Source organism: Aegilops tauschii, chromosome 7 (assembly GCF_002575655.3).
Source record: "Aegilops tauschii subsp. strangulata cultivar AL8/78 chromosome 7, Aet v6.0, whole genome shotgun sequence".
NCBI lineage: Eukaryota > Viridiplantae > Streptophyta > Magnoliopsida > Poales > Poaceae > Aegilops > Aegilops tauschii.
Window position 1 is genome coordinate 68,907,361 of NC_053041.3, and position 11,508 is coordinate 68,918,868.

General features: G+C 46.1%; 2 protein-coding genes and 1 long non-coding RNA gene across 4 annotated transcripts; 1 reads left to right on the forward strand and 2 right to left on the reverse strand.

The window, feature by feature from the left end:
* Positions 1–1,853: 1,853 nt before the first annotated feature.
* On the reverse strand, positions 1,854–7,010 carry LOC120968213 (uncharacterized). 2 transcript variants are annotated; one of them, XR_006667365.1, is made up of 6 exons: positions 6,552–7,010; positions 5,771–5,899; positions 4,508–4,889; positions 4,130–4,171; positions 3,288–3,643; positions 1,854–2,129 (listed from the first exon to the last, which is right to left on the reverse strand). It is a non-coding gene; the product is annotated as an uncharacterized lncRNA (long non-coding RNA). The 2 variants fall into 2 exon arrangements; XR_005762450.2 differs by having other exon boundaries at positions 1,854–3,643.
* A 1,498-nt stretch (positions 7,011–8,508) lies between these two features.
* Positions 8,509–9,089, forward strand: LOC141026838 (uncharacterized). Its single transcript, XM_073503695.1, has 2 exons — positions 8,509–8,634; positions 8,874–9,089. Exons 1-2 carry the CDS (start codon positions 8,509–8,511, stop codon positions 9,087–9,089), a joined length of 342 nt encoding a protein of 113 aa, XP_073359796.1.
* A 1,465-nt stretch (positions 9,090–10,554) lies between these two features.
* Positions 10,555–11,076, reverse strand: LOC109755033 (F-box protein At5g65850-like). The gene has a single exon (XM_020313914.1). It carries the CDS (start codon positions 11,074–11,076, stop codon positions 10,555–10,557), a length of 522 nt encoding a protein of 173 aa, XP_020169503.1.
* Between the last annotated feature and the right edge of the window lie 432 nt (positions 11,077–11,508).

Below are 11,508 nucleotides of genomic sequence, written 5' to 3' on the forward strand. Positions count from 1 at the left end.
ATACCTGCAAGCTTAAATAATCCACAAACTTCATCCACATATATTAGGTGCTCATCAGGATGTAATGTTCCATCTCCTGCAAAAGGATTAGCTAGCAGTTTCTCTATCATACCCGAAGGAATTTCAAAGTAGACATTTTCATTTTCAGTAGGTTCAGTAGGTTGAGGAGCAACTCTTTGCTCTACTGGTCGGGGTGAAGATACCCCGAGCAAGTCCCTCGGAGGATTACTTTCAATAGTAACAAGTGACAGTAAATTTCAGCACACTATATAAATTTTTCCTTACCAAATTCCACCTACCAAAGGCGTTTCACTCCCCGGCAACAGCGCCAGAAAAGAGTCTTGATGACCCACAAGTATAGGGGATCTATCGTAGTCCTTTCGATAAGTAAGAGTGTCGAACCCAACGAGGAGCAGAAGGAAATGATAAGCGGTTTTCAGCAAGGTATTCTCTGCAAGCACTGAAATTATAGGTAATAGATAGTTTTGTGATAGAATAATTTGTAACGAGCAACAAGTAACAAAAGTAAATAAAGTGCAGCAAGATGGCCCAATCCTTTTTGTAGCAAAGGACAAGCCTGGACAAACTCTTATATGAAGGAAAACGCTCCCGAGGACACATGAGAATTATCGTCAAGCTAGTTTTCATCACGTTCATATGATTCGCGTTCGATACTTTGATAATTTGATATGTGGGTGGACCGGTGCTTGGGTGTTGTCCTTACTTGGACAAGCATCCCACTCATGATTAACCCCTATTGCAAGCATCCGCAACTACAAAAGAAGTATTAAGGTAAACCTAACCATAACATGAAACATATGGATCCAAATCAGCCCCTTACGAAGCAACACATAAACTAGGGTTTAAGCTTCTGTCACTCTAGCAACCCATCATCTACTTATTACTTCCCAATGCCTTCCTCTAGGCACAAATAATGGTGAAGTGTCATGTAGTCGACGTTCACATAACACCACTAGAGGAGAGACAACATACATCTCATCAAAATAACGAACGAATACCAAATTCACATGACTACTAATAGCAAGACTTCTCCCATGTCCTCAGGAACAAACGTAACTACTCACAAATCATATTCATGTTCATAATCAGAGGGGTATTAATATGCATAATGGATCTGAACATATGATCTTCCACCAAATAAACCAACTAGCATCAACTACAAGGAGTAATCAACACTACTAGCAACCTACAGATACCAATCTCAAACTTGGAGACAAGAATTGGATACAAGAGATGAACTAGGGTTTGAGAGGAGATGGTGCTGGTGAAGATGTTGATGGAGATTGGCCCCCTCCCGATGAGAGGAGCGTTGGTGATGACGATGTCGGTGATTTCCCCCTCCCGGAGGGAAGTGTCCCCGGCAGAATAGCTCTGCCGGAGCCCTAGATTGGTTCCGTCAAGGTTCCGCCTCGTGGCGGCGGAGTCTCGTCCCGAAAGCTTGCTTATGATTTTTCTTCGGACGAAAGAATTCATATAGCAGAAGATGGGCACCAGAGGGCCACCAGGGGGCCCACGAGGCAGGGGGCGCGCCCAGGGGGTAGGGCGCGCCCCCCACCCTCGTGGCCAAGGTGTGGGCCCCCTCTGGTATTTTCTTCGCTCAGTATTTTTTATTATTTCCAAAAATAACTTTCGTGGAGTTTCAGGACTTTTGGAGTTGTGCAGAATAGGTCTCTAATATTTACTCCTTTTCCAGCCTAGAATTCCAGCTGCCGCCAAGGTTGGAAAAAGCGGTAGGCGTAAGTGAGGCGGTTGGCCTTCGCCTAGTGCCTAGGCGGTGCTTAAGCGCCCTAGGCGCGGCCTAGGCGGTAATATAGTTTTACTATCAGGATGGATTTGTGAGTATTATATGTTTGTAGATATTAATTTACTGCAAATAAATAAGTTAATTTCCAGCTACTCCCATTGGAATTTGGCCCGTTTGGTATACCAGTACAATTTGGCATGATTCTTCACTTGGGTAAACAATTCCTTGCTTGCCCTGCCTAGACTTCCATTTATGCCCTAGGCGAGGCGGTTGGCCATCGCCTAGCGCCTAGGCGTGCCTAAGCGCCTTCTAGGCACTGCCTTTTCCAACAGAGGCTGCCAGCATTCTCCCTCTTTATGTAAACCTTGCAAAATAAGAGAGAATAGGCATAAGTATTGTGACATAAAGTGTAATAACAACCCATAATGCAATAAATATCGATATAAAAGCATGATGCAAAATGGACGTATCACCCTCTACTATTTGAACGTTTTATTTAAAAAATATATGTTCATTAATTCATAAAATTGACGTTGACTGATATATATGGCTGGAACATGTGTGTGTTTATTTCTTGACCTGTTATAGGCATGCAATTCTTGTTCTGGAACACTATGTGAGAGTTCACTTTATGAATTGGGTGTTGGTTGTACTTGTACATGGTAGTCATTGTTTACATGATTCTGGTCTGTTGCTATTTTGGGTTTGTAGGCAGTGACATTGTCTCACTTGGCGCTATTTTGAGATGGACATATACTAAGCTATTGATTTTTTTCATTCAAGAAGTAGAGAATGGTAAATCTATACACCCGTTTATTTTATGTTAGTTTTGTAAGACTTCCCTCAACTTATTGGGAATTTATAAACACTTGGGAGTAAGCCACCTTGCCATACAATCCAAAAAAGAATGTTTGACACCACAATTGTGAGATACACTAGGGGCTGGGACGCGCCCCGGGCGCGTCTCTTGAGGCGGAATTGTGCGCACTAATCATGATGTCGTATTTGTTAGCGTCTCTGTATGACAGCATGCATAGTTTTAGTGAAAATACTTGAGAAACATGTATAAATATCTTGTAATATATCAACCTGTAGGTGAATACTCATAAGACATATAAACGGGTACCTAAAGCAACAAATACAATTAAGAATACTCTCCACAAGGACCTCGGGAATAACTATAACCCCACTATTTGGTAAAAATAATAAAATTAAAAGCATAGATGAACTAAACCATTAAACACATGTGTATATATATATATAACCTTCTTTTGCTTGATGTATACTGGTGCTATGTATCTATAGCTACCTCCTCTTGAGTCCCACCAATTATTCATTAAGACAATCGTCTCAGGATGATACTCTAATTCTTGCTTCAAAATGTAGCTTAGAGCATCAGAAACCGTACAAGACATGATTTTGTTTCAGCATGATTATTCTAGCTAATCATTTCAGTTCAGATGTTCAGGTGCAACAGAAAGAGAATTAAGAGGGACATAGGTGTAGAAAGGAGGTAGCAGACCTTGGAGTACATGCTTCTTGGTATTGGCAGCCACAGCATGCAGTTCACTGCCTTGTGACCCGGCAGTGCCAATCGGATCAAACAAACAAAAGAGCAGGATGCCATTTGTAAAATGCATTTCTACTTCTCAAAAATCCATGTGAATCAGAAATCCAATGTTTCAAATCAGAAATCGATGTGAATCAGAAATCTCAAAAGAGCAGGATACCATTTGATACCACGTGAATCAGAAATCCAATGTTTCAAATTATTTGATGCCATTTGTCAAATGCATTTCTACTTTTCGGTGATGATCATGCTCAATAAACTCTGAATTTTACACATTATTATGATCCCAAGATGCTTTACACCCTTGCCTGCAATTGACAAAAGGAAAAAGAAACCCATAGCTTCAATAAGTATTTGTAGGCAGATTAAGAAGCAGGTGAGTGCAACATAGCAGACCCGTAACGCCGAAATAAATGATAAGTGTAATTATGTGACAGGAGTAGAAGTGATATTTGAGGTTGTTTAAAATTGTTGAAAGCCTAGGACTGAGCAAACCGCTAGTAAAGAAGTTTCTCTTAACACAATAATGAATAAAGCTTTGCCTTTGTCTAATAGAATAAACAAAAAAGGGATAAGTATGATACTATGACAGTAACAACCTAATAGAAAATGCTTAAGAAAATAGACACTGAGGAGGTTTTTTATTGGGAAATTCTTCAAACATTCTGTTGGCAACCATTCAACATAATTCCACAGACGACAGATAGAATTTTCTACAGAAATCTTATGTCAACTGTTTACTACAATGCTATGTTAACAAGCTGTTATCCACAAGTAGGTAATTTGTTTCTTACATAGATGCCAACCTCAGCCATCAAAAACTCGGTAACAGTGCGCTGCAAGAATAAGAAAGCCCAATGTCAAACATCACTTTGGTTGTTAAAAACATCATTCATTCATCATATAACATTATTTTTAGTTGTCAAATCATGTTCACCAAATTGGCATTTACGAGAAGTCCACTTTTCATTTCTAAATGGCTGAAAAGTGAACTATTTGGTAACAACAAATGCCAACAGTCAAATTCCTACGGGCAGAGATCAGACCATAAGAATCTAAGACAAACATACAAGCACTGAAGTATATAGGACGTCCTTCAAAATTTCAAGTCAACATTTCATACAAACCTGACCAAATCTAATAACATACAAGGATGTCAGAAGAGAAGGCACCTTTGAGAATGATAGCTTTGGTGGAGCTTCGACAACTTCACCAGATCTGCCTCCCCTTGAACACCAACCCAAATCATCAAGGTTTGTTGTTCCACTTCGAAACATTCCCAAATTGAGAGAGAGAGAGAGAGATGGACTTGTGGGTCTAGCAGAGATGAAGGGAAGGTTGTCCTCGCCGACGTCCGTGGCGAGCTTGGGCACGTAGCTGACGATACCTCCTTCCCCTCAATCATGGCCGCCTGCGATGGAGGAGGCACGGACGACCACATCGACCTTGTCCTCATGCGGCTTCCTCGGGACGAGAGCTCGCGGCGCCGCCCCCTGCTCGCTCTTGTCGCCGCCTTACCGATGGGGCCGTGGAGAGGAACAGCGCCGCACCTTCCTACAAGGGAGGCTTGACTCAATTGGGTTTGACACTCAGTTCAAAAAGTAGTAACATTCCAGAGTTTTCGACAGCATGTTAACATTATTGGAGCAAATCTCATGTGCCACATCTTTGTCAGCTTATCTAGTTTGTAGTCCATTCTGCTAAGGTACTACAATAAAAAGAGCATAACAGTACCTTGGACTTGATGATGTCCGATATGCAAAGCAGGCAGCAAAATGCCACATATTATTAAGGAACAAAATGGTGCACAATAGCAACATTAATTCATTAGATAGTTGGAGCACAATATTCACATCTTTTATTGAATCATATGAGTTATCAGTTACTGCATGGCGCACAAACGTCAGAGATCTAGTAACTTATAAATTTAAAGTTAGTTCGCCCACAAGGATAACAATTGCACACAACTTAAGAATTATATATCTTAGAATTATATCTCACAGAAGAATAATCCATCCAACATAACCCAATTGATCCTAGCTATTTAGTGGGGTCGCAAGAAACAGGTAATGAAGCTCATATAAACCTCGACCAATCAACAGTAAAGTGAGGCATTTAAACGGATTACTGCATGCGTACAAAATATTGTAATTGTCAAGGAACGGCTGGAAGAAAGGGTTCACCGTCAGTAACAACATGTCTCCACAGTTTCAATACGAAGGAATGAGTTACTCGCTCTGCTACATCATGCCACCAATAACTCTAAAATCACATATGACAAGTACCGATGATTGCTAAACCTAACGGATATCCAAAACTCATGTTAATTATTTGGCATCGGCGCACTGAATTCTGTGTATATGTGTGTTCAATTTTCTAAACCTGACTGCCACTTATTATGGAGTAATTCGTAAAAGATATTCAATTGGACTGACCATCTTGTCCAATATCAGGTGGAGATTCTTCTATCATAGCTACAGGCTCCTCACCGGTTTCCTCATAGGTATCACATTCTTCTGCTTCAGTTTTGACCTTTGATGGTTCCAACATATACTTTCCACATTCTGGAGGCATGAATAGATAGCAAGAAGTCATTAAAAATGTAAGGTATTGCCGTCCAGAACAAGAACATGATTAAGGAAAAAGTGCATTAGTTTCAGAGCGTAATGACAGAAACATATTCCAATAAAACATAGCAAGAGTGATTAGCTTCAGGTGATAATGACAAACCATGCTGCTGCCACTTCTCAATCTCCTACATATTGTCGGTAGTGAGCATAAGCATGCCTCCACATCCATAATGATCTTATTGACATTTAAATATAAACATGGACAGTTAGAGAAGCAGTGACACGAGCTATCTTCTTTTGCCGCTCAAATTTAATCGGCTTTTCTCTGTTTCCTGAAATTGCTCTCTTTTGTCTGTTTTCTTAAATTGCTATCTGCTAGTAGTTGCATCAGTTAGTGTAGAAATATTTCAACCTGTATCCACTAGTTCCAATTAGGAAGCTTGCACATTTGCTAGTAGTTTCCTCCGGCAATAACCTCCTTGGGAAAAAAAATCCAATGAATCTAACACAAAGAACAAGTCATTGGCATTTATTTATTTGCCTATCTACAAGCTATACAACCAGCGAACCATGCTATGCATCCACGGCCAGATGCAGTACCTGCAACTGATTTGGAATAAAGAAATCCGCAAGTACAGGAACTAACCAGTGGTATGAACCTTCCAGGAAGAAGAGGGCTAGGGAAGTGCAGGCCTCCGGCGATGGCTGAGTTAGGGACGGTAGAGGCGAAGCAGCGCTTGACGGCAACAACGGGTGCGCTGCTCCTGCCGAGGAAGACGGTGACCGCACTGTGGAGCACCGATGCTGCAATCGTGGAGATGGAGGCGTTGCTGCATCAGCCGCCGCGCACGAAGAAGTGGGCGGAGCTCCTCGATGTCATCCCCTTTCTCCCTCTCCCCTGCAACCACCATGGAGGCCGGCTGGAACACAAAGACGGGAAGGCACGGCCGCGACGGCAACCCTAGCTGGGAGATCCGGCGAAGAAATCAGCTGGCCACCCATCCTGCTTGCCCCCTTGACTCCCATCCCTCTGCAGCCGCCCCTGGAGGAAGAGGCGGAGGAGAGAAACGAGGAGAGGGGTAGAGGTTGCTTCGTGGGGAAGAGAAGACAGGGGAGGTGTTATCTGGCCGATCTTCTTTTTCCCCCGGCTATCTGTTTTTCTCCCTCGCCCGCCCCTAACGCCCACGTGGCATAGCTCCTCGCTCGCCCCTTGCGCGACCGTTAATGGGTTTAATTCTGAAGATATAAACATGGCACAAAAAATTATTGGGTAGGCCACTTGGGCTAAATAACAATTGAAGTGCATATCAGTCTCTGAAGATGGTGATGCATTCTCAAGCCTGACTACAGTGAAACCCTATATCAGGTCTTTATTTGCGAGTCTTGATCAGTTGATACTTTTATTTTTCCCATTAAAAATAGTTTGTCATCACAGACTTCAAACCTACAAAATTGGACTTCTCATCCACAGTTTTGGCATCTTTATTGTTAACAGCCGCATGCCTTTGCCTCAAACATCTAGATCTGACATCTCAAGAAAAATAGCCAGCCCAGATTCTTCCATCTCAAGAAAAATAGCAGATCCTCTTGGCCGCTGGCACATTGGCCATATTGGCTATGGAGCGAGTGACATTTTGATTTTATGGGGGCCATAGTGGCTATATAAGAGCATCTCCAATAGAAGGTCCATATGTAAAAATAACTAACTTTTGAAGTTTCGAGAGCAAAAAGCGCTGCTTCAACAGACGGTCCATATGTAAAAAAAATTGGACCGCGGCCTCCCGATGATGTAAAATTGAAAACTTTGTGATACAAATTTACATCACGAGATGCAACTGATGTAAAACCAATATGATCAACCCCAGGTACATTTATTAGGTTTTGATCAAAGGCTATCCTGGTCTGCAGGACCCAACACAAGTATTCATCCTTTCCAATCTGCAAAAGGCTAAAATGTTCTTAGTGAAAGGGTTGCCGCAAGATCTCCTATGCCGGAACATGAACAGAGAAAGCTGTGAGTGTAGTCTTAGGAACGAATCCGGGGTTGCTCTGGCGAAAACATTGTACTAAAGAAAGCTAGAAAGCTCAATTCCAAGCTTTAAACCTCTGGTCCACGGGTCGGTGAACGAATGGGTTTTGGGAAATAGAGAACATGGACTCGATTGAACAAAGGTGGCACCGGAACAAATAGCCCACTTGTTTCGGGCAAGCCCTGTTTGAAGAGGTTCGTATACGGAACGCCTGCGGCCGCCCGCCAAACGCCCAACCGCCACTTCATTCCCCTTCCGCCTAGAGACCGCCCGCCCGCTCCCCGCCCGCCGCAGCTCTTTGACCCCGCCCCACCGTAGATCCAGATCCCCGCCGCCGATTCCACCCCGCTTGGGCCGCCGCGCCGCCACATCGCGTCCGCCTCCGCTCCGGCCGCCTCCGCCCCGCCCCGACCCCGTCCGCCTCCTCTCCGGCCGCCTCCGCCTCTGGTCTGTCCACCGCCCCGCTCCATCCGCCTCCGCCCCGCGCCGCACGCCGCCGCCCCGCTCCGTCTGCCTCCGCCCCGCGCCGGACGCCGCCGCCCCGCTCCCCGCTCGGCCGCCGCCTGCTCCTCGATGGCGCCGAAGAAGACACCGAAGGGCAAGTCCGGTTTCTTCTGCGTGAGGGCGAAGCCCTCCGGGAACTTCGGAGTGCAGTTCTCCGACGCCGGGCGACGTTGGTGGCTCGGCACGTATCCCACCGTACGTTGATGAGGCCGTGCGTGCCTACGACGTGGTGATGTGGTGTGCTGGACGGCCGAAGACGGACCTCAACTTCCCGGAGGTCGAGTCCCAGGGCGGTGGCGGAGTGGCTCGTGCCGCAGGGCATCCGGATGGAGGAGATGCCGGCGAAGAAGGGGAAGAAGAGACTGGCGGTTGTCGTCGCTCCTAGCGAGAGCGACGAGGCGGCGATGGCTCGGTTTGCGTGAGAGCATCTGCAGTACGTCCAGGCCGAGCTGGAGCACTACTGGAAGCGCGACATCGAGGCAAAAAAGAAGGGGGTGAAGAAGGAGGACGAGGCCAGCCCCTCGATTGTGATCCCTACCGAGTCGTCGGATGAGGACTGGGGTGACTCCGAGGAGGAGGACAAGGGGTGCGATGACCCGACCAAGGACGAGTTCTGGGAGCAGTTCCGCAGCTCCGACGATGAGGAGTAGTTTCGTCCAGTAATTCAAATTAGTAGTAGTTGAATTTGTGTATGAAACTATATTGAATTTCATGTTTGAACTATGTTGAGATGAAGTAGTAGTTGGTCGTTTTAATCTTCGCTTTGGACCATCTGTTGGAGTTGCTTTTTTTTTTTTACATCTTCGTTTTGGACCATCTGTTGGAGTTGAGCCTTTTTTGAAGTTGTAAAAAACACTTTTTGATGCTTCAAATTTGGACCATCACCGGTTTAGACCACGAAAATTTGGACCATCTATTGAAGATGCTCTAATATATAGAAGAAGGTCAAATTTGTCTAATCATCTCATCCTCTTTAGACAACGTTGACTCAAAGGTGACAAGAGGGGAGTAGAGTCAGATAGTGACAGCCACCATAGATTTTCGATCCATCATTGTCACATTCCAAATCTGGCGGGTATGCAAAATATTTTTGGACTTGTTGATGAAAGAGCTCGTTCCTAATGAAAAATATTTCAATTTCACAATCTTTCATTGTCACACACACACAGACACACGCACGCAATAATTGTCAGTCAAAAATAAAATATTAATTCTATATTTTTCTGTAATTTCTTGGAGCACCTGATATCACCTAAAATTTCATCCGTTGGGAATAAAAAAAGTGAAGTTAATATCTATGTGGTAGGATCTCTCGTGTCTACTCAGCTGCAAATCCTCTTGGCTGCTGGCTCATCGGTGATATCGGCTGCGGAGAGACCTTTCGATTTATTGAGTTGTAGTGTCTCTAACAAGACATTCTCAAATTGTATGATTTTCTCCTCCTCTTCAGACGGCGGCGGTCGAAAGATGAGAGGCGAGAGTAGATTGGAACGGTAACCACTATAAATTGCCCATCGACGGCAGATCTTTTGTGGAGTTGGCGGGAGTATGAGTCTCTGACTCCATTGCATAGGCTCCTTGTTGGCAATTAGCGAGTGGCCGCATGTGCCGTACTTGTACAATGTGTCGCCTAACCTGTAGCACAAGATCTCATCGTCTTCAAGCCAAGCGGCCCGGGGTGCATTGCTCCGAAGGCCACAGGAAACTTTTTCAGAATCAAGGTCGAAGCTATAGAGCAGATCCCAGTTTAGCTTGGTGTTGTCTTCATTGGTTGTGGCGTCGAGCCAATCTAGCGGCGGCATGACCCGGAACTGGACCTTGGAGCCGGTGTTCACAGCCAAGCAGAGCCTGCCACGCAGTTCGAAGGCATTCACGGACGCGTTGGCCTCAATGCGTGGGAGCCGGTACGTGCAGTGCATCTCGCTAGCCACGTCAATTACCAGCATCCTGTGAGTCCGTCTGCCGTGTCCACCGTTCCTGTCAATCAACACATATAGCTCGCCATCGACGAGCACCGGCAGATGGGTGCCGTGCACGGGGCTGTGCTGGGAGAGGTAGGGGCGTCGACGCCACCCGCTGGACTCACCCAAGGTGTATACGTCCAGGTATTTATTATCAAGCGTCCTTGAGCCCGTACACCGGAACAGCTTGATCCTTGGTGGTCGGACTGAATCCCAAGGCGACGAGGTCGTCCAAGCCGTACCCAGGCGGCCTGGGGAGTGCCAGCCTCTCGCCGGTGGCGGGGTTGCAGACAAACACCGGCGGCACCTCCCTGTTGATCGTCGCCGGCGCAAAGCAGAGGAAGGCCCCGCAGACGTTGGTAAGGCGGTACTCCGGCGAGAGGGTGAGGCAGCACATGGGCTTTGCCAGCGAGACGTTGGCAATGCTGGCCTCGACGAAGCAGTGGTGTTTGTCCTGACGGTCCGATACGAGCAGCAGCTCGGATGGCGCCGCCACGACGGCATGGCTGGCTGCGTGCAGCTTGCGGAAGGTGGGGTTTTTGACGACGAAGAACCATCGCCATGAGACGGCGGAGCAGCGCGTGACGTCCCTGGTGGGCAGCCTTAGTAGAATCTCACGTATAATCTCGGCAGGGATCTCCCTGCCGTCGGCAGAGTTTGCATCATGGCCCGTCATCGATGGGATCGGCAGCAGGAGGGTTATGGGATTGCGTCTGACAGCACCAGCAGAGCTCCGTATTTATGTCCTAATATAATGTCCAGGCGCCCTGCTCCAACTTGTATCCGACAGGTAATTGACGGACTAGTTGAGTCCGAAGGCAGAACGGGGCCAAAACTATCTATCCTTTTCTTACTGAACGTGTAGATGATGTTGGCCTAGTCTTTGCGAGAAAGGACTAGATTTCTGTAAAGCTCCGAACTATGGCCCAGGAACGCTGCACAAAACGTAAAACAATAGTCGGCTCGACCGCAGGGCTTGTGGCCGGTCATGTCCTTCGCCAACATCCAGGGCAAACTGGGCCGGCCAGTATGCTGTGCGTCCCTCAAAACACAGTGGGAAGCAGTAGCTTGCCGAGCATCTCCAACAGACTCGCGATAGCGCAGCGCG